The sequence below is a fragment of the Prinia subflava genome, chromosome Z, assembly GCF_021018805.1.
Source record: "Prinia subflava isolate CZ2003 ecotype Zambia chromosome Z, Cam_Psub_1.2, whole genome shotgun sequence".
In the NCBI taxonomy this organism is placed as follows: Eukaryota; Metazoa; Chordata; class Aves; order Passeriformes; family Cisticolidae; genus Prinia; species Prinia subflava.
In genome coordinates, this window is record NC_086283.1 from 20,987,147 (window position 1) to 21,013,138 (window position 25,992).

At 40.2% G+C, this 25,992-nt stretch overlaps 2 protein-coding genes across 3 annotated transcripts; both read right to left on the reverse strand.

Annotated features, from left to right (window-relative positions):
• Positions 1 to 199: 199 nt before the first annotated feature.
• On the reverse strand, positions 200 to 9,149 carry LOC134563801 (uncharacterized). Of its 2 annotated transcripts, none has more exons than XM_063422085.1 (8): positions 8,750 to 9,149; positions 7,629 to 7,813; positions 5,325 to 5,430; positions 4,328 to 4,501; positions 3,514 to 3,613; positions 2,503 to 2,591; positions 1,585 to 1,723; positions 200 to 1,164 (listed from the first exon to the last, which is right to left on the reverse strand). In XM_063422085.1, the coding sequence occupies exons 1-8, from the start codon at positions 8,767 to 8,769 to the stop codon at positions 1,156 to 1,158; spliced, it is 822 nt and encodes a 273-aa protein (XP_063278155.1). In that variant the 5' UTR covers positions 8,770 to 9,149; the 3' UTR covers positions 200 to 1,155. The 2 variants fall into 2 exon arrangements, with proteins under 2 accessions (XP_063278155.1, XP_063278156.1); XM_063422086.1 differs by having other exon boundaries at positions 7,629 to 7,699; positions 8,750 to 9,133.
• Positions 9,150 to 10,562: 1,413 nt separating this feature from the next.
• APOOL (apolipoprotein O like) lies at positions 10,563 to 25,278 on the reverse strand. Its single transcript, XM_063422786.1, has 9 exons — positions 25,181 to 25,278; positions 21,863 to 21,967; positions 19,821 to 19,940; positions 18,734 to 18,788; positions 18,505 to 18,603; positions 18,064 to 18,155; positions 17,620 to 17,706; positions 15,899 to 16,055; positions 10,563 to 14,223 (listed from the first exon to the last, which is right to left on the reverse strand). The coding sequence occupies exons 1-9, from the start codon at positions 25,190 to 25,192 to the stop codon at positions 14,126 to 14,128; spliced, it is 825 nt and encodes a 274-aa protein (XP_063278856.1). The 5' UTR covers positions 25,193 to 25,278; the 3' UTR covers positions 10,563 to 14,125.
• Positions 25,279 to 25,992: the final 714 nt, after the last annotated feature.

The window sequence follows — 25,992 nt, forward strand, 5'->3', positions numbered from 1 at the left end:
AATCACCACAATTTGTCAGATTGTGGCATCGCCTGGGCTGAGAAGTGACAGAAAAAAGTGATTCACTGAAAATTCTCTGCCACCTTTGGATCTGAATTTCTAATGTCAGAATGGTTTAAACTGATAGTCTATGGTCTTAAACATATGTGCTAACACCGTTTCTCTGTGTTACTGAAGATAAGAGAAGGAACCAGAATAACTTACTTTATTTGTGACAGAATTTGCAGCAGTAGAAGTAAATCCAGAAATGAAATGTGCCCACTTTGCTTTTTTGTTACATTAAAGGAAAACCAAATATCAAAAACCCCTTTCTAAAATCCTTGAGATTCTGGTTTTGTTCATATAGTTTCACATATTTCCTAAGGAAAATCATTTCACATAATGCACAATATAATATGCTTCAGACTTTTTGGAAAATGGGAAATGAATCCGAGTCTTCAGTCTTTTTAATTTGTTACTTAGTGGCAAGTTAGCCAATCATCCATAGCTTCATTTATTTTCCTCATTTACAAAAAAGTTACAAGGCAAGCCAGGGCAGTTTTAAAGGCAAACCATTCCAGCTGTTGGGATCAAGACAGACGGAACACAAAGCAAAAAAGACAAGGGAGAGGGGACTGGATCTGTAGGTGTTTGATAAATCTTGGGACAGAGAGAGGCTAAGTCTTTTGCTGTGTTTGTACCACAGGGGCAGACCCTTGTGCACGGCAGTATCAGGAATTCACACGAAGTTGTCACCAATTACACAGTAAATAAATCAGAGGTTGATGTCGTGTCATATCAGTTTTTCACAGAGAGAGTAATAAAGTACTGGAATGGCCTGCCTGCGGAGGTGGTGGAGTCTCCATCCCTGGATGTGTTTAGAAAAAGACTGGATGTGGCACTCAGTGCCATGGTTTAGTTGAGGTGTTAGGGCATGGGTTGGACTCGATGATCTTGGAGGTCTCTTCCAACCTAGTAATTCTGTGATTCTGTGATATCAGATTTTCTTTTGGAGTTATTCTCTACACCTTCTCTTTGCAAATTGACTTAGTGCTCTCTAAGAAAGATGCTAATTTCCTCTATGTCCCACCAGGGTGTCACTGCTCTTTCAGCACCTGGATTGTCCAACGATCACGCAGCTTTCCAAGATATTTCTGATACAGGAAGCACTTGTTCTTAGTATCTCTGTGAAGAGATTAGAATTAAATCAGTAGCATGAGACACACTCCCCGGTATGCTTGCTGTTAAAACAATCTGTAATCAAACTACATTTTTATATATTTCTTTTCTCAGAATGTGCTGCTTCTGAGTGCGCACTCACCAAGAGCTTTGGAAGATTATTTTCATGCAAATAACTGTAAGCATTACCACTGTGTGCACACAAACTGAAACAACTTTGGAAATATTTAAAACATATTTTAAAACATTCCAACAGAGTCTGAAGAAAACACCTGCACAGTGAAAGGTAGCTGTAGGCTGTTACCTCACATCTTAGTGACAAACACTGTCAATTTAGCGATGATTTGTATTCAGTACCAGGATGGATTATATAATTAATACGCAGAGTGTGTAATTAATATGCAGAGGGATGTAACTGATACGTACCCAGTACTGTCTCGCCTCTGGATAAACTGGATAAGGCAAATCCTTCCTGGGGTAGTCAAGCTCATCCTGCTGGGCTCGGGACTGAGGGAAATAATCTGATGCTGGATCTGCCGTCCTTGGAGGTTGAGCATACACAGGACTATGCAAAAGAGAAAAAGGTTATTAGAACCTTATAATATACTGCAAATTCCACAAAGGGTTAGTTTAAACTGAGATACAAAAATGTTAAAGCTCACTACTGCATGCGCGGCACTGAGGCAGTAATATCTAAAAGGTCTTTTAGGTTCATTTTACTGTCACACCCTCATCCTGCAAACAGAGAAGACTGAATTTATAGAAGCAACATTGTTTTTAAGCTTTTATTTTCTTTTCACAACAAACAATGCCACAGTACCTAATTTTCTATAATTTTCTACAATTATTTTCAGAATATTTTAAATTCACCATAGCTACACCTTCAACATTTTCAACATTTATAGTGAAAAAAAACCAGACCTCCTTGAGGGACTGAAACATCAGCAAGCTCCAGCCCGTCTCTGCAGCAGAACCCTGCTACGTGTGAGGAGACTGTTTTGCTCTCACTGAGCTGCACCCTGGCAAGCAAGTTCTCTGCAGAAGTTGCAGTAAAAGCTGCAGCAGTTGGCTGGGTGCTAATGGGGATTCAAGTGAGGAAGCAGAAGCAGGGAACTGTTTCTAAACAGTAATGAAATGAATGCCTCTGGGATTAGAGGAAAACCAGAGGAGCCTCTGGATAAAGTGGTATTTTAGGATTTGTATGTGAATAATCCAGTCAAAAGCTTTGCTATTTACTGGACCGTTGTTGCTTGCTGTGCCACTGGCAAAGCTGCAAAGTCATTCCAAGTCTCCAAACCAGGGTACAAAGTGAGAATGAATAAAAAAGAAAGAACAGCAGCATACCTGTAATTCTGCCTTTGATTTGGGCTTGAGGGATCATTAAAGTCTTGTCTTTTCAGTACAACTTTTGGAATTTGTCCAGCCCAGACATCCTGTGTGTAGGGGATCAGATTACACAGAGCAAAATGACAACAAATTAGAATAACCAGCTCCAGGTGCAGTATGTTAGAAGGTATAAACCAGTTTTTCACTTCTCTGGGCTACAAATCTCAGCCTGGGGTGTGAGAAAGCCCTAAGTCCTGCAGCGCTGCCCCAAAAAGATTCCTTTTACGAAGGGTTTTCTTCCCTGCCAAACTGCAGGATTGGGTCTGATTCACACTTTGGGAAAAACAGCATCAGCAAGACTAAATTCCAAATTAGTTAAAAATTGAACAGCACCATCTCCTGGTAAAGGTAGGCTCAGACCTGCTGCATTGACAAGCTATTGATACTCTACAGATGGATTTAGCAGAAAATAATGTAGTAGACTAGATTATTTTCTCCCTTTTCTTAGACACTCTTGTCTCCTTCTCACACTCTGTGTGTTCCTTAATATGTAAAATAATCCCTTGAGGTACCAAATGAGGAAATGAATACATAACAAACAAATACTCCCTTTCAGTGATTCTTTGTACTTTATACTGGTTTTTAATGATATTTATCCATCTTTTCTCTTGATACCCACTAGTTTGAACCATGATCTCTACTACATCTTGCCTAATGGAGAAAACTGGCAGAGCAGAGCATGATCTCTTTTTAAAACTGGTCTTCTAACTGGTCAAAAATGGAAATATTTGACAATCCTGTAAAATAATCCCTAGTTCTTTGTTTTTTCCTATGTAAATTTCTCCTATGCAATTTCAGTTAATCCTTGATGACGAGTTTCACCTTCTCACAGGCATTCAGCCAATCTTGGAAATCAAATGCTAGGGAGACTTTAAACTCAAATTTCCTTTTTTTTCTTCTCTTCCCATCCCATAGTGCTGAATCACCTAGGCCTGGGGGCTGTGCTGTGCCTCTCTCTGCCTCTCTTACCCCGGCTGGCTGATGATGCCTGTGCTCCAGGCTGGCAGCTGTGTCAGCACTGAATGCAGGGTTCTGTTGTGCTCCACTGGATGGAGGCTTTGGCTGTTTCCTAGGGGGGAACAATCGGAATTTAGACATTAGCAACGGTGAGAGTCTTGATAGATATTTTGTGTGCTACAGATTGGTTCAACAGCCATGTCAGAGCTTTAGATGTCCTGTGGCAATGGCTGTACAAGAGCTGGGTATTATTACAGCTTTTCTATGTCAGAGCAAGTATTAGTGACACACTTCTGGGGCTCAGTGGCAGAAGAAAAGACCCATATTCTCTGTGTACTTGGGAGAGGTGTCAGTAGGAAAAAGTGTTGAAAGCAAAAAGCAGGTCAAATTGCCAATATCTGAGACCCAAGAGTGGGAGGGATGGTGTTTAAACACTGAGCTGCTTGTCAGTGGTTATTGGTCTTTTTTTTTTTAACCTGTGGAAAAAAAGGCCAATCCTTAAGAGCAAATAAATCAGAAATACACATTTGGTAGTGTTGTATTTGAGTAGTAAATGTACTTCTCAATCTTTAAAGCTTGCCTAGCAAGCCCTAAAGAAAAGCAATGACTGAGAGTGAAGTTCTGCATGCAATGGTAAAATGCTGAGTAAGTGCTGAGTGCTCAGGTAAGATGCTTTGAGTTAAATTGTATAAATAGTATTCTGGCAGTATGGCAATCTTGTGCTTTTAAACATCCAGAGGTTAAAAATTAACCAGAATACCAGACTCCTTTTGCTGTACTTCTGTTTTGAGTACAAAACTCCTTATAAGTGCACCCAATCACTTACCCAACTTTTTTCATTTTCAAGCAGTTGACAATGGAAAATATTACAACCACTATGAGAACCAGGGCTACTGCAGGAAGAGTAGCCACTAAAATGAAATCCAGAGTTCTCCAGAGGTGGTTACATTTGGGGCCCATGTACCAGTACTCCTGCCAGCCTATTCTGTAGTAATCACATCTGCAAAGAAAAATATTCACTTTTAACAATAGCATTTTAATTCAAAAGTAAGCAATACCAAAAAAAGTATAATATTTTGCTATATAATTATTTATTATTCAACACTGCAGGGGCCAAGAGAGTCACTATTTTTCCTGCTTGTTTAAAGGTGTTTTCTATCTTAATTACACCCATCTATTTCCAGATTTGATGCAAAAGCACTTTGCCAGGCTCTGAGTAACTAAGTCCAAGCTGGCATTTCAGGAGTCCAAGATAAGAAGCTTTGCTGGGAACAGGGTGCAGCACCTAAGTTGTGGCCTGGCTCAGGTCAAAGATGTCTTTGTCTGCTGTCAGCATGGCAGAGCTGCTGAGTGGAAGTGAAACCTCACATTTCTGGCTGTCATTATGACACTGACTTTTTAAAAGGAAAAAAAAACAAACCAATGACATAATGGAGAACAGAACATTAACATAGCTTCTTTTTTTTTAAACTCAAAATAAAATTTGATCAACCCGAGGAAAAAAAAAATTGCAATTACACAGCTAATTCAGTTCTCAAGTAAAATAGTTGAGAGAACAGGGAGCATGTAAAAATTAAGGATTAAAGTGATTACCAACATTAAGAATGACATGGCCCACACATATTTTTAAAAAGAAAATTCTATGCCCAGATCCCAGATTTGATGCTTTGTGCTAGAGTTATAAACTTAAGCAAATTGTGAATGAAGATCAACATTTATTTTCATGGATCACTTTGCAGGGTCTAAGTTTAGTTCATCATTTAAAATATATTTGACATTTACATGGTGTATATTTAAACAAACAAAGCAAGACCACACGCTACCTGCAAAAAGGTTCTTCATTTTTACATTGACAAACAATATTTTTAGGACAGAATTCATCTGTATTACCCAAACAGGCTTGAAAGTCTGTAACTCCAGTGCAGTTGGCTGTGAATTAAAACAAAACAAGTATTTAATGCAATTATATAGTAACATATTGTTAGTGGGCTTGTTGCTAATCACACCAGAAACTTAAGCTTCATATGTACTCTGTAGATGATACTAAATCATACTTTCCAGTGACTTGACCATTGAAAACTTTGAAGCTATATGAGAAATGAAAATTTACCTGCCTAAATTACTTTACTCTGAATGTGTACCCATCTTCCAAATTGTATGGCTTGTGCTGTTTTGATTTTTATCTCACAATTTTAGGTGTGGTTGTGTCATAATTCCACTGCATATCATCTCTGGATTGTTAGCAGAGACTAAAAGTCATGCGGTTCCCACCTTCCAGTTATAATCCAAATTAGAACTTTTTTGTGTGTTTTACACTTGGATTATTCCTTGGTTTAGCCTACAAAAGGATCTGGTTTGCATTGGTGTTGGTTCTCCTCTATCTCTTTTGCTGTGTAAACACTGGGCTGTAAATTTTGTTCCAGAATCTGAGTGTTTACAATATTTCACAGGTATTTGGCTGGCTAGAAAAAAACTCCTTCAGCAGCCTGAATCAGCCATCCAACGCCAGCAGGTTTGGCACTCCCACCCTACATCCTTTGCTACCTGTTCCTCTCCTGCTCAGGACTCAGACTCAAGGCCAGGCACCAACCTAAACACACAAAAAATCCCCCAAACTGCCAGTAAAGCCAAATATAATTTTGCACAACTGTTCCCAGTGAGAGGATCCACATTTGGAATGAAGGCAGAGTCAGAACTGGAGATCTCTGAGCAGACCCTTCCAAGCTGAGCAGGCATCTGCTGGAGCAGCTTTAATGTCACTGCCATTGTCAGAGGAACTTTCCACTAGGAACAAACTCCTGACTGATGCATTATTAGCCAGAGGAACTGTGGTGGGAGCAGTCTGCATTGCAAAAAAAGATGGGAGCCTCTTTCCTTGCCACTCTCCAAGTCCATCTAATCCAACATTTGCTGCTTATCAAAGATAAATCCAAATTATTACAGTGACCAAGGCTTGTACCAATCCATTTACATAACACCGCATGCTCTCCTCCCAAGAGGGCATCAGCACTGAAACATTTTCCAACAAAACCTGACTACAGGTCATGTGTTATGGCTATAAACTACAGAACAATGAAAAATACCAGGTAACATTCGGCATGGTTCATCTAGGAGATAAGCAATGTTTTCAGCTACCCCTCTGACCAGTAACACCATTACAATTCTTTTAGCAATGAAACGAAAAATACTAAGGCAGCAGAAAATCACCAGTTATGATTCTGCTGGGAGAGGGAGTGTGTGCCCTTTGCTATTAATGCTCTAATATTCCACTTGATAAAGGAACTCACTGCTGAGCACTTCAAAATACTGTGGTCTACATAAAAGCCAAGTTAGCCTTCAAGTGGTAACTTTTTTTTTTGCAAATGAAAGTTTAGAGTAGCGTAAAAAAATCCCTGAGATCACAACCCAAAATTCTTATTGGAAAAATAATAACTGCAGCTGGTTTACACCCCTATTAGCTTAGGGATACCCAATTACAAGTAACTGGTAGCTACCAGGTACAGAACAGTGATGATAAATAAATACATCAATAAAATATGTGTGAAATCTTCCCATAAAATAATTACAGGCCAGTACTGGTCTACTGTAACAAAACCAGAGACAATTCCATTACTTAGGTTCTCAATTAAAAGAACTTTTCTATCAGTGCATTCTGGTTGTCAAGCTGTTAATTATTGATGCTTTTCTCCCCGTTAATAACAAAAAAATCTAAGACCACTTGCTCTAAAAAAAGTATATGATTTTTTAACCTATATACCAAGAGGGTTTTTTTCCCACAGAAGAAGAACCAAACCATTTAACCCACTTAAAAATACCCTTCTGAAATTCAGAGACTGGCTCAAAATTATCCCAGTCCACCAGGATACTGAGTATCAGGTGAAATTCATATGGTTGTAACCTCTTCACTGTGATGCCAAACACAGGACAGCAGCTGTCTCACTGAGGTTTTCACATTTGCATTGTTTTGCTGTTATTTAAAATAAACCCAGCCTAAAGCCTAAGGAGAATTCCCAAGCAGCACTCCCCCCGAGAGGGACTGCAATGCCTGCCCAGCAGTTCCCAGTGGAGTGGACATGGCCATGTCCCTGCTCTGACTAGCCACAAAGCAGAATTCCAGCAGATCTTACGTTGTGACGCGTCGCTCAGCAAGGGGCTGGCCAGGACCAGGACACACAGCAGGACTTCCAGAAAGGACATCCTAGAGGCAGTTGGGGGAAAAGACCCTTTCTTCCAAACTTTGCAGCAGCAGAATGGACTTCCCTTTCTGCTGCTGTGGATTGTGGATTTTGAGCTTGTTTTACAGCATCCTTCCCTATAAAGAATTACTAATTAACTTAAAACTGGTACAACTTCCTGATAACTTATCCAGCACATTTTCCTTTATGAAACCAGGTAGTTCTGTAAAAACATCTCAATAATCTTGTTATTTCTGAATTTTTGAAATCAGACGTGTGGTATTCATTCAGTGACCTAAATCCCAACACACTAAAGTATCTGTCAAGAGCTCCTCTCTTGTTCTTTTAGGCTTGTTACCTTTTACAGATAACAAACTTGGACTGTATTTGCAGACAATTTCCTGGAACAGACATTGTTTTTAAAGACAAAGCCATGGTCCTGAAGCCATCTATGAGGGATGAGATGGGAAGGAGGAAATCCTATAATTGGATGCATCTACCATTAAGTTTTGTCCATTAATTTTTCATTTTTCTGAGAAAAGAATAGAAAATACCCATCTGCCAAGGATGAGTGACTACAGAAACTCACACCTTAGCACACTCCCTCTCATCTTGCTTATTATTTAAAGAGTCCTTAAAAATGCTCAAAATTCACTGCAGAAGAAGATCCTCACTCTGTGGTCACCCCGAACACTACCAAGGTTACGCCCAAACTTTGTGGAGTTTAACTGCATTGAAACTGAAGTTAGGATAAGCATTGTTCTTAGCACAGTGCTTTCAAAACTAATGCATAACTGATAAAATCCCAACACAGATTTCCTAATTTGACAGGAGCTGGCTGCTTATGTAAACATGCCAACCACAGTTACATTAACAGCAAAAGTTAAACTTTAACCTTTGCTTTTCAAAGGATAAATAATGAGCTCTAAAAATCAATGCCTAGCAAATTCTTGAAAGAATACTGCTTTGGCTAAAGCCCAACAGCACTTAATATTACAGCAGTAGATAAGAGATTCTCAGTCCTACGAGAAGAATGTTTTACAACAGACCAGAACAAAGAAATTAATATTTACCTCAATGAAAGAAATTGCATGATCCTTCTTGGGATTCAAGTCGTAAGTGTGAAGAAGTGGTTCCTGCTGATGCTCCATTCTTCTGGCTGACAGGGAATTCCCCTCTGGCTCCAGCTCCCAGCTGCTCAGTGGGAGCCTGAGGTTGGCTGATAAAAAATACCCTTACCTGGAGCTGTCAGATTTCATTCATGGATGCAGAAATGCAATGGGCAGGTTTTCCTTAGGTGAGATGTCTTAATGAGGCAGGTTACGAACCCCAAACTCTTGACTTTGCGATATCATTGGCATTTATTGGAATCAGCGGGTTTGGACCTGTCCTCAGGAAGGGCTGCAGAGGCTGTGAATTGTTTTCTGTTTCCAGTGCCCACTTCAGTAACAGCCAGTTACTGTAAACAGTAAACCCAGTGCCAGCAGACCTAAACGGCTGAGAGCTTTGTATTCCACAGCACACCCATTTCCTCCTCTTACTGTCCAAGTTTCTGGAACTCAGCAGAACCAAGTGCCAAGTTACATATTCTATAACGACATCCAGGCTCATTTAATTTATTCAAAGAGAGACATAAGTAAACCAGAGTTACTGACCAAAATGAATAGTGGAAAATGGAACTGCTTATGATCCTTAATCTTAGTTCACTTCAGATCTGGTTCAAGATGGCTGTGGAGATCAGTCTCTCCTCCTGCAGCATTGCAGGGGCCCTGAGAGTGACACAAACCGAGCACAAGCTACAGATTCCCCAAACACTGGTATCAAGACTGCTACAAATAGAGCCCAGAAAAGGTTACCAAGGCCTCAAACCATGACAGGCTCAGTTTACACCTATTCCCTGACCACAGGAATGGAACTTCTTTCAGTTGTTGCAGCAAAATCCATCTCCTGTGCCTGTAAACAAAGGACAAAGGACTAACTGCACCTTGAACAAGGGTGTTTGCCCACAGTGAACCCAGGGTTTCACTGGGGTTTGTTCTCTGGCTCTGGTCCACAACAAAAGCATATCAGGGGCAGGAAGAAAGATACACTGACTTCTAGAATGGCTTTGGTCACAGCCTTTCTTGGCTGCAGCTTGCTAAAAGCACAAAGATGAGCTTGCATTCTGGGAATCCAGCACTTTAAAATAAAACCCACACAATCCAGTGCCTATTGATTGTGCTTTTTAAAAAGTATTGGCTTTGTAGGACCCCATTTTCTTTTTGGATTTAAAATACATTTCAGCATTTCACTGAAAGACTCCAAACTTTCACTACAAGATAACAACACAGCTGCACTCCAATACCTTTCCAGTATTTCCCAAGCTGTTCAATAATCACAGTGACAATCTGCCATTAAAACAGTCCCATTACTCATTCACACAATTTTCCTCCTTTCAAGTAATTCACTCTTTAGGTTACACCTTGGATTACATAACTTATGACCCTTGCTTGGCAAATTACTTTATCTGGAAGACTGGCACAGCCACACTGAGACAAACATGTTTACCACCTGCTTCCTTCTTGGACAGTGTCACTCCTCTAGCATGATAAAAGCTTTAGTTTTTCCAAGTCCTCAACGACACCATTCTTCAGAAAAAAATACCAAGAGAAGAAAATGGAAGCACTTCTCAAAGTTTAGGCCACTGAACATTGATCTGTCCTGTTACTTCAGTGATTTCTTCCAGGAGTGTTTCAGTACTTCAGGGTGAAGTTTTTCCCACCACATTAATAAACCAAGTGTGACTTATCCATTAGAAATGAACTCTTAAAAAGTACTTGAAAGGGAAGGAATTGACAATTTTCCTAGAGATGAAAATAACAGACCAAAATTAAACTTATTTTTAAAATAAAAAGTATCTTATCACCCTTTATTTCCAGATGCTTTACAGTGATATGACAAAATAAAGTATTACAATCAGTTTTATGTAAGTAAAATATTAATATAAACAAGTTCCAAATTCTCTATATTGAATCCAATCAACCATAAATAAAAAACATGCATTAAATTAAAGCTATTTCTGCATTATAAAATACAATATAACCCCATTCTTTAAGACATTGAATTTTGCACCAATACATAACGTATATGAAAATTACAATATACATTCTTACTTTTATGATGTTATTGTATTGTTGCATGGTGAAATAAACTTAAGTGACTCTTAAGGATACATTTGAGAGGCATTTCAAAGTGTTTCACTATAAATTAATAAAATCATGTCTCGCAATAAAACTTTTCCCATGTTTTATGTTCATTTTTCACTGTAACAGATTTGTCCATTGGGTCTGAAATCTTCAAGAGCCCAAGCCAGGCACATACTTACCCAGGACTCACAAGCATGGCATCACGTAGATCTGGATTTGCATTTTAAAAGCCATTGCATAGCACCTTTACAAGAAATTACTAACAGAGACACCGTGGTTACAGCTCCTTGCAGTCAGCTGTAAAATATTATATATCCCCTAGAGGTTCAGATGTCTGAACTGAAAGCAGAGAAGACACCTAGCCAGAATACAAAATTTTCCATACTTCTCTTCCACTTTCTTTGGCTGCAGTTAGGGAAGAGTTTTGTTTAGCTGTACCTGTTTCACAACCAAAACCTAATTTTAACCCCACTGTGTGGGAATAGTAAACAAAAACTGGTGACAAAAATGAAACAAACAGAAAATTACCCTGCCTTGAGGAGAAAGAGAAATCTCAGCTGATGAAAAAACTAAATTTAGAAAGTGACAATAGCATCACCACCGACTGGTGTGGGTTAGAAGGGACTTTACAGCCCATTTCCTTCCACCCCTGCCATGGACAAGGACACTTTCACCTAGCCCAGGTTGTTCCAAGCCCCATCCAACCTGGGCCTGGACATTTACAGGGATGGGGCAGCCACCTGGCAAACCCTGAGCTGGAATAATCCTGTGCTGCTCACTCCTTTAACCTACCAAGAAGTCACACAGCACAGAGACTGCACTTTGTGAGCTACAGAATTGTATCCCTCATCCTGTTTGTTCATCACAGTGCGTAGGAACACTCATTTTAAGTTATGTGCCACAAGATGTTTAACTCTGAGGTTTAGTCCTATCCCAGTGTTGCCCTAGGGAATAATTTGAGACTGAAATCCAGCCCCAGGACAGCTTTGTGTACCAGGGCCATGCACAGCATGAACAGGATCAGGGCCTGCAATGGAAGGGCTTGCATGGAACACCTGAGTCCTGCCTGCCGAACCAAAGAGCCAATGGACATCTGCAGACCAAACACCCCTTCCCTTATCACCAGATCTGAGCAGAAATGCCCTCAAAACCTGGGAAGCCCAAGGGCAGTTTCTAGCACCAGGGAAGAGGCAGTGTCCCAAGACCTGCTCTCCTGGGAAGGGCAGATGTGCTGGTTCCTTAACAGCAATCCAAGGCAGCTCCTCTCCCTGCTCCCACACCACCAATTCCTGGGCAGAGTTTTTCATTACGTCCTGAAAAATCTCACCACAGTAAACTCCTGCAAAATCCAAGCAAATCTGCATCATCTTACTTTTCCTGTTGATTTGCTGTGGTAGCACATCACTCAAAGTTAAAATTTAACAATTTAGGAGTAGAGCAGATGGCTTTTCCTTTATGTTTTTATCCAGAATATTATCAAAGGAAGACAGATTATACAATATCTGGCATTCACTCATGCACTTGAAAATGATGATTTCCTCACAATTTTGACTTATGTTTTAATCTATTTCCCTGGAAATGGTACATGAAGCCCAGCCATCTAATTTTTATACTCCTCTCTCTGTGATGAAACACTAAATGTGTCATGTCCAGGAGCACTCTGAAGATTGATTTAATATCCTCTGATTGCTGCCTGAATTCTGACAGTTGCCTGGGTCTTTAAGAGATGATTAAAGAAACAAAACACATTGAATCCTGTCAGCTGTCTCACTCAAGTTTAACCAATAGAATTCTTTTAAATTTCACATTTTCTGACTTTACCTTGCACTGGACTCTGTGTAACAAAGACCAACACTTCACCTGAAATTTGGATTTTAAAATATCAATTTGTTTCTGACCCATCCTAAAAGCTTTTCTTCTTTGGCTCATTCACCATTTTTGCCTTCTGCACATTCCATCCTGCAGCATCTCCCCACAACTTTGCTGATCCCACAGGGACACCAGGAATTCTGCCTGTATTTCACTTGTCATTTGCCTTTAGCAGCCTTGGACAAGGAATCAGATTATGAAATTTCTTTTTCTGGAGTGCAGGAGCAAATATTCCATCACATCTCAGTGCTGAGAACAGCAGCATTTCAGGCTTTAGCCTTCCATCCACACTATCTGTTCAGATGTTTTCTCTTGCTTCCTCCTCAATTTTACAGCAAAGCCCATATTTTCATTAATTGAAACAAAACAGAATGAACAGAAATGGGGGATGAACAGAAGTACAGGGATATACACCATGATAAAAGCAGTGTTTGAAAATTTCATCTTAGGAAACTTAATTTCTAGTATCATTCTTATGGAAAAACACAAAATTTCACAGAAATCCTACCAAAATCAATGAGATATTTCATACAAACTTGTGGGATGAAAAAGTTGGCTGCCTACTACTTCTGCATTTTTACTGTCTGTCAGCAGTTTAAACCTTGAAACTACAGATTTCCAACTTCCTAAGCATTTCTAATGGATTTTATATAAATTCAGTATCAATTTCATGGATTAAGCAATTTAAACACAGTTCTTCCAAGTATTAGAAGTAGGTGAAAGCTGATGCATAGTCTAGAAAGGATGTTTAGAGAACAGTTGTGTGTTTTTGCCCAACTTCAGAGACATTTGAACACGGCAGAGGTGTGCAGGACAAAGAGTTGTTTCCATGAACCTTTGTGAAAGAGACAAACAGTACCAAATTATTTTGTATGGAAAAAAGTGACTCTTTTACACAAGCTTTAAAGCCAATGCTGTTCATATGATACAACCACGGAGATTTTTCAGGATATTCAGACCAGCAGGAACTTGCACTTCATTCCAGGGCTAAAAGATAAAAGTCAAAGAAGCCTCTGCAAACCCCATCCCTCACATTCTTCATTCAGATCAATGAACATCTGAGCCAAAGCAGACATACATTTGCATTTTGAAATATCCTTTGTGAAGTGACATTTATTAGCAAGTTTGGCACAGAGAAACCTCACTGGGAGAAGACACTGACAAACCTTATTTTCTCAGTGTCTCACTAATGACACTGTGTGAATTCCCACTGCTTATAAGGAATCAGGAACAAAATAAGCATTAAACAGAATCATGTAAGTCGATAATACAAATTTGAGATAAGAAAATATCTGATGAAATTATACTTCAAGAGTACGTATTGTAAAGATTATTCCTTCCCTTCTTCCCTCCCCCTTATCTGTAACATTCTGCAGTCTCTAAAGCAGACTTGGCTTAGCTCCTGGTGCTGTACATGTCCACATCTTGTGGGCTGGACTGACCATGGTCCGCAAGTTTTGGATCAGGCTTAAATTTTGATGTTTTCCCTGCTCCTGTTGGAGATAGTAAAGAAATATGGTTAAAAAGTATGCATATGCTTGAGCTGTAAGGAAATAAAGCTTAGTGATACATTTTCAGAATTCCTGTATCACCAAACACTGAGAAAAGATCAAAACCCATCTGTTCTAGTTCAAAGTGTGTTAAGAAGTGATAGAGAAAGATGAGGGCATTGTTGGAATGCTGACCACAGCAGTGGATGGAGAGTAGGACCTCTTCTCTCTCTCCAACATCACTTCCTAACCCAGCAGAGTGAGAGAAGAAATTGTGTTGCTTTGCCCAATACATGGAAAGGAAAAGTTTGAGACATGGAAAAAAATCTCCAGCGTTTCTTGCCCGAGTGCTCCCAGGAGCAGAGCTGGCTCCCAAAACCAACCCTGACAGATCTTCCCTGAAGCTGCTGCCAGATGCCAAGAATTCCAAATGAAGACAAACACTCTTACCTAGTTTCACTTTGTACCTTCCAAAACCCATGAACTGAGTTTAGTAAAGCCCTGAACCCTCACACTCACTGGAGGACTGTGCACAGTGACATATTTAATGATTCTGCAATTACAGAGGATCCAGGGGAATATAAAGGCAGCTTCTCAGGGGCTGTGTCTCCTGTTTCTGATCAGCCTCTTTTCCAGCTACAAAGGATGTTACATTCTCCTGAAAGCTTTGACCCATTTGGACTGAGAAAATAAACATCTCTGGCAACACAGATTCATTTAGGGCATGGATATTTCTGGCTGTATTAGGGACATGAACTAATTCCCCCTATGAAAGCAAAGACAGATCTATAAACACAAACCTAATAAAGACACTTTGGCCTGGAGCAAGTGTAAAAACAAATCAAAGCATTCCACAAACTAAATCAGAAAAAATTCAAGTGCAAAGCAAAGATGTGAATGCATGCTCCAGTGAAAATAAAGGAAAAAATATTTAAACCCTCATCCAAGTATGTTCTGCTTGCTTTCCAGAACAAAAAAAAAATTGTCTGGTAACAATTCCTTCCTTCCATGTAATTTCCTTGTAACAAATAAAATTCAGAAGTTGACCTAAAAAAGGTAACAATATTTTAAAACAAATGTAGTTCTCCTTTAATAGGTAATTCTACTGTTTCCTCTTACAAATTGGACTACCAAATTTTTGTCTGTTAAATAGGCTGTTATATGATCTAGTTGATTATCTCAAACACTTAAGATGCACAAAGAATCACTGCAGAAAACCCAGGAAATCTCATGTTTTATTTCTGAATTACACACTCCTCTGTCATTCCACTATGGATCATATCTGCATTGTTAGCAGAGGTTAAAAGTAATGAAATCCATTTGAGACTTCAATCTTCTAATTATAATCCAAATTACAACCTTTTTGTGTGTCTTGCATTTGGATTATTCCTTATTTTGGCCTGCAAAACAACCTGGTTCATATTAATATTGGTTCTCTGACATTATTGAGAGAGAACAGCAAATATATAATTCTGATAATGACAGGGTCCACAGTGAGAAAATTATCATGTCCCTGAGGCTCTGAAATATGTATTAAATGACAGCATGTAAAATATGCTCTCAAGAAGAATATGCACTGACAGCCTGCTCCAGTTTAGAGCAAGAGTAAGTGTAAAATTAAGTCAACTAATTGGATTTGCAAGTTACCCTGAGATTACACTTGAAATGTTTAATTCACCTGAAGAAGGCAGTGGATCTTCACTACTCCAAGACTCTACTGGAGAAGATTCTGTTCTGTTAAATGATCTTGACTCAGCAGCAGACTCAGATTTGGTACTAGCAATTCCCTTCTTTTTCTTGTCTTCTTGCATAATTGGTTTTGACTCTTGCTGCAGCTGTGAATCAAACATTAATAAAAGAAAGCACACGGGTATATCCTTAATACATTATTGCAAAATAAAGCTTTCAAGTCCAGGAGCTTATCTTTTATGAAATTATTTTCAGATATGACATCATACAAAGATATTCAAGTAGTCAGCTGCACACAAGAGACACAGCTGGAAAAAGTAAAATGCATGAAACCCCACAGATCAGATAGAATAAATTCATGTAGAAGGGAATTTGTCATGAATATATACTTAGGGCTGAAGTTGTGGTTTTACCTGAGACCCTCCACAAACTTCTCAAGTTCATTTCCAGGTGAGGACCCTTTAGCCTTACAAAAGACTGAAATAGCCCTGAGTGTTTACAGAACACTTACTACCCCTTGTTAGCAGAAGATGGAAAGATAAATCATGGTTACACACCTAGTAATGAGAAATAATATGTCTTGGGAAGACGTTTCACTCAGGGAGAAAAAATGAAGTTAATAAAAGTGTCTGTACCACATCAATTCTCGTTTTGCTATCAGTTTAATGACAGTTATCTGAATCTCATTTTCAAAACTCAGAATTCCATTTGTGCTTCTCAGAGGAAATAAAAGGTGAGGACTGCATGTCAATGAGCACTGTAAATGTAATGCAAAATACTTCTGCATGTTAATGTAACTGAGAAACTGAAATTTCCTTTGAAAAGAGCAATGAAAAATTACTGTGCAAAGCTGCAATTTTACTTGGGAAGTGCTACTTTTGTAAAGGTTTTATCAATTTCCACTTGTGAATAAACCTTTTAGGGTTGGATAAAACCCACATTTAATTCTGGGATTACTAACTCAAATTCCATATATCATTTATAGAAGGTTCATACTGCCCTCTACTCTCTGCTGGCAAGGCCTCAGCTGTTTACTATGTCCTATTTTGACCACTTCACTTAAAACCAGAAACAACACAAACCACACACAAAATCCCCTAAAAACAGAAAAAAACAGAGAAACTAGAGGAAATTCTGAGAACAAGAATTATGTCAGAGATAGAAATCCTGCATTGAAAGAGAAGGTTATAGTGGGGAAGAGAATGTCAAAAACCCTGATAACTTTTCCATATATAGTAGGTCAATATAAAGAGGTTACTGACCATTTATTCACTATGGCTGCAATGAAGACAGGACAAAGCGAAGAAATAAATCAGACAAGGACAACTGATATCACAGGGTAAATAGACCAGATTTCCTGCAAGGGTTGTAGAAGAACAAGCCAGTCATACCTACTGTAATCCTGAGTGTCTTTAGTCTAAACTCAGGGGCTGCTTAAGATCAAAGCTTGAATCAAAATGGATCCTTTATGCCAAGATAAGAAAGGAGGTCTGAGAGAAACTCATTCTTCTCTTGTGCACCCTGCATGCACTGTGGGACTACAGAGGGCATCTCAACATCTACTGGTGTGAAAGGTGTAAAAGCAATTAAACACTGAAGTGACAAAAATATGAGATTGGGGGTTGTGGCTTGCTTAACACCACCAGAAAACCCTGAACAGATCAACAGAAGAGGCCACAATGTGAGTTATCATTACTTCCCAAGTCCTACCTTGGTGACAGTTTCCTTGTCTGCCCACAGTGACCTCACAGCCTCATAGGTCTGATGACTCGCACAAAGTAACTTCTTCCCTGTTACCTGTTTTTTTAGAAAAACATCATTCAACAACAGCTTTTAAAACATAAAGCCAGACTATTCAAATGAAATTACTCATGTTTGCATGAGAACATGCTTGACCCCATACTACGGCATCTATTTTTAAAGATCTAGTGCATGTTTCCCTTACATCAAGCAATTTGTAAATAAGGTTTAAATTGGTATTAGGAATCCACAGGAAACACTTCCATGCTACATCCACCTACTGCATATGAAATCAAAGCCTGATCAGCAAACAGTGTGCTGTCCTTGTTGGCACAATAGATGGAGCAGCAAGTTAAAGGATCCAAACTTGTCCCAGTGTGTTGGAAATGACCACAGATAAAACCAGAAACTTACCTTAGCAATGACCACTGACTGAGCTGGGTAACAAACAGAATATCCTACAGTAGTAAGTCCCAATGGATAAGCAATTTTCTTAAATCTAGAACCTGTACAAAGCCAAATAGTTTGAATAATTAGAAAAAATGAAATGGAAACTAAGTAGCTGTAGCAATGAAATGCAGGAGACATTGATATTCTGAAAGAGAAATAATCCCAAACTAGGTTTTCCAATATTATGAAGAATGAAAATAAGAATGATATCATCAATCTGTCTAGTCCTGCTCTGCTAGCTCTCAGCCAGCTTCTAACAGCAATCAATAATGTCCCTTCATGTACCAGGAAGGGTTTATTTCAGTCACAATGCTTTTGCCAATGTTTCTGAAGAGTATCCTGACCACTAGAACTGTTACATGCTCCATATCCCACAGACCAATAATGAAAACAAGCAAACCCCACCTTTTCTTGCCAGCACTACACCAGCCAGGCCTGACACCGTAATTACAGCGGCTTTGGGAAGAAAATCTGGGGGGGGGTTGTTCAGGTAAACATAAGCATCTAAGAATTGGAAAAAGAAGACAAAAAAGAAGCAGGGCAATTCAGTATCAGTCATTATTTTACTTCCCACTTAAGAAATAAAGGTGAAATTTTTGATTTTACTGAGAGTTTACATAGATGAATTGCCTACCTTTTCCAAACTGAACTGAATCCATTATTCCATTTCTAACAAAGATATAGGCACTCTACAAGGAGAGAAAAAACAAAACCAGAAAGTAAAATCTCAGCAAAAGCAGCTGTTCATGTATATTTCAGCACAATACTGTGTAACTTTAAAAAACCCAAGCCACATCAGTGATCTTCTAGAAAGGCTGTGCAGAGATCTAGTCTCTTTATGTTAAACATATTTACATTTTTAAAACTTACATTGAAAATTAATGAAAAAAAAAATCTCACTAATGTAAGCTCACTTTCAAAATTGACATCTCAGGAACTGTAGAGCAGGAAAACACTTGGACGCCAACTGTATAAGAAAATTGAATTATAAAATATAAATTCTCTTCCTGGAGACTTACCCAGGAAAACTGAAAGAGCAACACCGAATTCGTACCACCAGAGGTCACTGCTACACAGTGTCGGGAACTCACAATGATTAATGGCATGAAAAAGTTTGGTACAGATTTATAGCAAGAGTGTTTCAGTCATGCAGTCACATCATTTTCACAGACCAATGGAATCACAGTTTACAGAAAATACATTTTGAAGACATTTTTAATTCTTTTTTCCAACTATTAGGGCCTACATTTTTTTTCAAAAAGCAAAACACAAGTGCAAAATCTCCTCCTGCCAACAGCCAGGGTGAAGCTGCCGTTTCCCAGCAGCTGTGACAGCACCACAGCTCCCTCTCTACCTGGAACATGCAGTAACAGAGATGGGAGGTGTTTCTGAGGATTTATGAGGAACAGCCTGCTGCAACAGATACATGGGATGCATTCTGTTTGTCTTTTTTTATCAGGTACTGCCCTTTGGAAGCAGCTCTTTCTTTGTGGACTGCACCTGGAATTTCAGACTCCAAAACACCAAGTTCTGCCAGTAAGAATTTACTGACATAACTCCTACCATAGAAGGACAGCTCACTTTTCCATCCAAAATTGTCTTGTGCTAAGACAAAGAACTGCCAAAAAACCCCTCCAGGGGGAAGTAACGCGTGGTTTTTCCGTGGTTTAGTGTAGTGCTGAGAGGAACTGCAGGAAACGTCGGGTGCAGGCACCCCTTACCTGGCACCACCCAAAATAGTGGCCGACGGTTGTTCGCACTGCCAAGAGCTGCTGCTGCAGGCGCCCAGGCTGCTCCTCGATGTACTTCGACTTCGGAGGGGGAGCACCGTAAATGGGGAGCTGCAAACAAAGGCACAGCTGAACAGCAGGGGCAGAGCTCTCTGTCCTCATCAGCTGCTGCACTTGAAGGGGGCTCTTCCAAGCCTGCAAACCCTCTGTGTGCCCATTACGGCAAATAAAGCCTTGTCGTGGTTGCGGGGGGAGGTGAATTTTTCCAGGGGAATGTGGGCAGGCCAGTCAGTGAACAGCTTTTCTGCTGGCACCTGGATTGGTCACTCAGGGGTTTGGACACGCCTCTGAGGACACAAAGAGTTAAAAGCAGGACTCCAGGGGGGCTCGGTCTCTTTTTGGATCTGGGCTTCAGCGGGGCAATACCTCCCCTGCCTGGCTTTCAAGGCTGGGTGGGAGAGGGGAACCACGTGGCCGAGCTAGAAGAGAACCATGCAGCCGAGCTGAGGTGAGCTAGAGCCCCAGGGGGAAGAGAGTGAACAAGCTTTGAGCTGAGCTGGCCCCATCCAGGATGGAGGAGTGGAAAACTGTGGAAGTGCTTTCCGTGTGTGCTCACCCTCTCCTTCCCCCATTCTCTGGGATAAGATGCCCAGCCATGTGGGAGTTGCCCAGCCTGGGAGTGCCTGAGCCTGCAGCCCTGCCCAGAGCTAGAAACTCTTAACCCTTTTCTTGGCAGAAAGAAACTTTTCGTAGACATTGATTCTCATGACTGGTAGTTTCAGAAGAGAGAGAGAAACAGCCTGGGACCCAGATGATAAAGGAAGATGAAAAAACCCAGATGGGCAGAGATTGAAAAGGAGTGGCTTTTGAGCTGGACTTTTCTTGCATAATGTTAGCCATGGACTGAACTTAATCTCTTTTGAACATAAACTGCATTTGGGTGGATACAGCTGCCCTTGCTTTTGCTACAGTGACTGGCACTTGAAGAGTGGAGCGAGCAGAGAAGAGAGGGGTAGGGTGAGGTGGTGCCCTCTGCCCTCAGGGGAGACCTGCTCTCAGAACCTCGGCCCCAAAGGGAAAAATGGGGAGAGCTCGGCATGCAAGTATCCTTAAAAGAGCCCTGTATGCAGCTTCAGACTATGGACAGCGGTGAGAGCGCTAGACATAAGAAAAAGAGAGAGTCACCCTGGCAGACTTCTCCGGGCAGTGCCACGGGTGACATGGAAACACATAAGGGGTGGACCCGTGTTTTCTGAGGAACAGTCTGTGGTGCAGGAGAGACTCCTCTCTCGCTTGCTGAATTGAAAATTAGCTTTTTTTTGAGTGGTGATTGTTTGATTTAAAACACAAAGGTTTGGTCTGTGAAGAGTAATGTGTGGGGGGTAGAAACTGGGGGAAGAGAAGAAATGTTCTGAGAAGTTTTTATTTCTGTCTCTGTGTATGTTTAAGAGTTTTCTGTCTCTGTTCTTATGTAATGTAATAAAGTTTTGGTTTTTTTCTTTGTTTCAAGATTTAAGCCTGCTCTGCTCTGTTCCTGATCACATCCCACAGTAGTTGTTAGGGAAAAAACATATATTCATGGGTACATTAACATCTGGCCAGTGTTAACCCATGACAAGCCTCTATGTGGAATTATGAACTTTTAGAGTTCCAAACTGACTCTACTCAAGTGGGACTTCACTCTTCAGAAATGAAAACTGAAATAATTGTGTAGGTTATAAGTAGAATTACTAATTAGAAGATGGATGTGTGTATTACTAGAAATTGCACATTAGAAAAGGACTCATTGGTAAGTATTCTATTTTCACCTTTTTGACTTCATTTTTGAAATACTGTAATAATGAAAATGAGAGAAAGCGTTACTAATTTAGTATTGTAACACCTCAAGTTTTATTTGAGCAATAGTGGTCGGTTATTTATTATCACATATTGCTTTGCTATGTATTTTAGTTACTGGGTGATATAATTCAATGCACAGAGCTGCTATTCTGCAGAATTTTCTAGTGTTATTTTAAAGACCAAAAGATTCATACCTTATCTGGCTTCACCAGTTGACTTTTGGATTCATCTTTTGTTGCTGCATATACAGTAATACATACAAATGGCAGCCCAGAAGAAACAGCTGCCAGCTTTGCCACCTGGGACAGAGAGATGAAAAAAGGGAGTCTTAATGCTGAAATTAAAATTTCTCTTGGGATTGATCAAATATGGGATTAAACAAGTCACTTTTAAAACCTTTTTTAAGCCTTATGCCTTTTAGAAATGTCTTCTGACTTACACAAAGATTTTCTCAAATTACAATGGTAAAGAAAAGGTTAAAGATCCCTGACAACAGTTTTATGTCTAAAGTACCAGGAAGAACTGTGTTCAAAGCCACGCTGATGCTTCCATCACCTGTTAGGGTAAGTTCAGCTGTAATTTACTCAGCATGCAGGAATTCCATTTTTGAAGAATTATTAAAGAAAAACTCTTAAACATATCATAATTCATTGCTCATTTCCATACAGTATGCTCCCAGAACAACACCCCAATTTTCAGTAGACACTAGAAGGAAAACTGAATTTGAAAGTGACACAGCATGAAAAAGTCATATTGTTCACTTAAAAAAAAATACGTATTTTAAAAGTCACAATGGATTCTGTGCTCAATGTAAAAGAGAAAGCTATACAGGGCATGATCAAAGCAGTCCAGCTCCTGACTGACAGTAATTGCTTTACTTTTGGGTGCCTGCAGACAAACACATAAATGTTTAAAGATCCAAGGAAACATCTGTACTGGCTAACATTTACACTGGCACAGTTATCCCAAGAGGGTTTCACTCTTTTCTACTGAAATCACAAGAACGAGAGTGAAAGAAAAAGCAACATCACCTTGACTACACTAAAGAGACTTCACTACATGGAGCTGTTTATCTTGGTCCTTACCTAATCTCAAGGTGCACTAAAAAGATCTCAATTACCCAAGTTGTTTCTAGTATTAATTTATGGAAATTATTTTATTAAAGTTACTTACAAGGCATTATATATTAAACAAGGAAAATCATATATTGTTTAAATCATATATTGCTACAGAAACCAAAATGCATTTTACCTATAAAAACTTCTCCAGAAGTTACTGAGAATTAAGAAATGGCAGGATCATATTGCTGTATCAATAGGGAAGAAGCACAGAGAAAAACACCTGCAACGAGCTGGAGCTGTGAAACACGCTGGAATTACACGTTCAGCCAGTAGAACGACTGCAGAACATCAGTTGATAACTGACTTACAAATAAATAAAAATCTTCTTTTTGAGGAATTCAGGAAATTGCTGCAGCTACAAAAGCCACAAAGCCAGGTGACATTTCTGGAGATGCATTCTGCACAGACACGGAGCTAAACACCACCAGAAGGAAAGGTCAACAGCCCATATTAAAATATTCCCTGTAACACCACTGCCAAGTTCCTGACCTGCAACACTGATAACCCGAAGGATTGTTTTTCTCCAGGCATAAAAAACACACCAAAGTTAAACAGACATGGCAATATTTTTGATGAGAAGCCTGAACAGCAATTACTTGCTGAAGAAATGCATTATAGGCTCTCCAGCAAAAAATTGTTACAGCTATGCCTCTTAACAACTGGAGTAAAACCAATCCCAATATAATAATAAAACTGTCAAATGTACCTGGATGATTTTGGATTTAAGTCTTTGCATTTCAAACAATCTACTTCAAAGAGTTGGAATCTTATCAACTATCAAAAAATACAGATTTTATTAAAAAAAGTTAAAAAGCTACATCACTACAAAGAATTCACTATCTTCCACTCAAAAGATGCAGAATACAAACTAAACCATAATAAAACCATACACTTAATTTTATGCTAATGTTCAAGACATTGTTTCTCACTGAAACTGCAAATTCTGTGTGCTTGCTTCAAGAATTGGAACACGAGTCAGGAAACTTTCCCTGAAGGCAGAGACTGCCTCAAAACAAATGGAACCAGAGGAGTAGAGTATATCCAAAAATCTGATGCACGGATTTATATAAAAAAAATATGAGTTCTCTAACACAAAATGGGAACCCACTAGCCAGGTTAAAATAAGATCAAAATTTAGCAGCTACCTCATATCATATTTTCCATGAAAAAATGTTAATTAAAGAATAACGAGTCTAGGTTTATGATTTTCTCCTACCACTCAGATGTCTTGAGTTGGATCACAAAACTGTCTCAGATCCTTTTGGTTTATTTTTCCCAGAAGTTACATGAGACATGATGATTGCCAGAAGCATATCGGCCAAACCTATCCTAATTCAGGTATGTATTTATAGATCTCTGATGACAACCACCAAAAACCCCCCCACAAGTGGAAGAGATCCTTCCACTTCACCTCAACTCACTGACTGATGTTCCACGGATTTGGTTTTAATCTTGGTCTGCCAGATGGTGACCCACAGAGAGTGAAATCTTAAGAATAAAATTCTTATTAATAAATCTTTCATAGTAAATAGTAAAGAACACACATGAAGTAAAGGCACTTCACTGAAGGTACTGAATCATTCGTATTTATGTACTGAGCCAAACTATTTCAAGATCACCCAGCTAGACAGCAAAGCCAAAGCCATTTTCTTTTGCCATAACAAACTAAAGTTAAATGTTTTATTTTAATTTCTCTGTTGGTCCTCGTTGACATCATTATTTTCTTTGCAGATACATACACACTTTAAATGCTTTAAGAAAGTCTATATGAAGATTCATGTGAGAGCAACATACTCACCAATTCGACTGCGAAAACTGGAAAACCTATCTAAATATTTCTGAGGAAGTTTAGATCTTTACATGCATGTTTTCCTGTTTAAAGACACTGTATTGTTCGTACAACTAGAGATATTTTAGATAGTTGTAACCCTGTTAGCTCGTAACAGCATGATTTTAACAGCCTTGCTTTAGTGATGTACAGCACCACTAGCACTTTATCTTGTTACTATCAAACTACCATCTCGATATTCCTCGAGCTGAAGGTGTTTCGGGGGCTGCAAGTACGTGGAGAAGAACCAGAAAAGAAACACTGCTTTTATTCCCTGCTGCACAGTTTAACCACCTCTCGGACCTGCTCTTTCCCCCCCAAGTGCCACACCACCACAAAGACATCCCACTGCCTCCATTCCCGCACCTGACCGCAGCTTCCGCGGCACCCGGGGCTCCTTCCCCCCAGCAGCGGCGGAGCTGCGGGCGGGCCGGGCGCTCCCGAGGGGCCGCACGGAGCCGCCGCAGCTGCCCCGAGCCGGCGGAGGAGCGGGAGCGGAGCCTGAGGGGCAGCGGAGCCGCGGGGCCGGGGCAGCGCCGGCCTCAGGGCGGGCGGACACTCACCTTGGCCGCCATGTTGGACAGCGCCGCGTACGGCGCGCGGGAAGGGCCGCGCCGGGCGGGGCCGACGGGCCGGGGCGGGACCGCGCTCAGCCCGGGCGGGATCGCCCTCGGTCGGCATGGCCCCGGAGCGGGCGGGGTTCATTCGTGTGAGCCGGGGCGGGCACTGTCCCAAAACTGGCAGCAATGGATTCCCCTCGGCCGGGGCGGGGCCGCCCTCAGCCGAGATCGCCTTAAATCGGGCAGAGGTCCGTCTCAGTCGGCATCGCCCTAAGGTGGGCAGGGATCCCCCTCAGCCGGGGCAGGGATCGCGCCCAGATCGGGCGGGATCGCCCTCAGCCGGGATCTCCCTCAGATCGATTGCGATGCCCCTCAACCCACATCGCACTCAGCCTCGATCACCTTCAGAACACACAAAATCCCCCATAAGCACACAATCTAAGTGCAGATAATTTGTTTATTGAAGTCCAAATTTACAACTGAAGTTTACAACCCGCCCCCCGCCCTTCAAAACAAACGCTTTGTTTGAATTTAGGAAGAATAAATGTTTGTTTCTGTTTTTGTTTTTGTTTTTGTTTTTTTTTAATAATGTACAGACTATATCTCTTAAATAAGTTAATACCTTTGAAAAAAGAGCAATATGTTCCTTTTTTTTAATGTTGCAGTGCAACTTACAACTTACATGTCTGTGCAATGTACCATGAGGTATATGCCCAGTGAGCAACACACAGTGAAGTTTTCCATTCATAAATTTTCATTGTAGACACACAAAAAGTTAACAAGTTATTAATCTGTGATAGAAAACGCAGCCGGTT

Bases quoted from the DNA above. Each gene is read 5' to 3' on its own strand.
- LOC134563801 (XM_063422085.1), bottom strand. From the start codon at position 8,769: ATGCAATTTCTTTCATTGAG. The intron at 7,814-8,749 runs GTAAATATTAAT...AATTCTTTATAG, and splicing joins ATGCAATTTCTTTCATTGAG to GGAAGGATGCTGTAAAACAA. The intron at 4,502-5,324 runs GTAGCGTGTGGT...TTTTCTTTGCAG, and splicing joins AATGAAGAACCTTTTTGCAG to ATGTGATTACTACAGAATAG.
- APOOL (XM_063422786.1), bottom strand. The intron at 16,056-17,619 runs GTAGGACTTGGG...TTTGATTCACAG, and splicing joins ACAAGGAAACTGTCACCAAG to CTGCAGCAAGAGTCAAAACC. The intron at 14,224-15,898 runs GTGAATTAAACA...TATCTCCAACAG, and splicing joins AGATCCACTGCCTTCTTCAG to GAGCAGGGAAAACATCAAAA.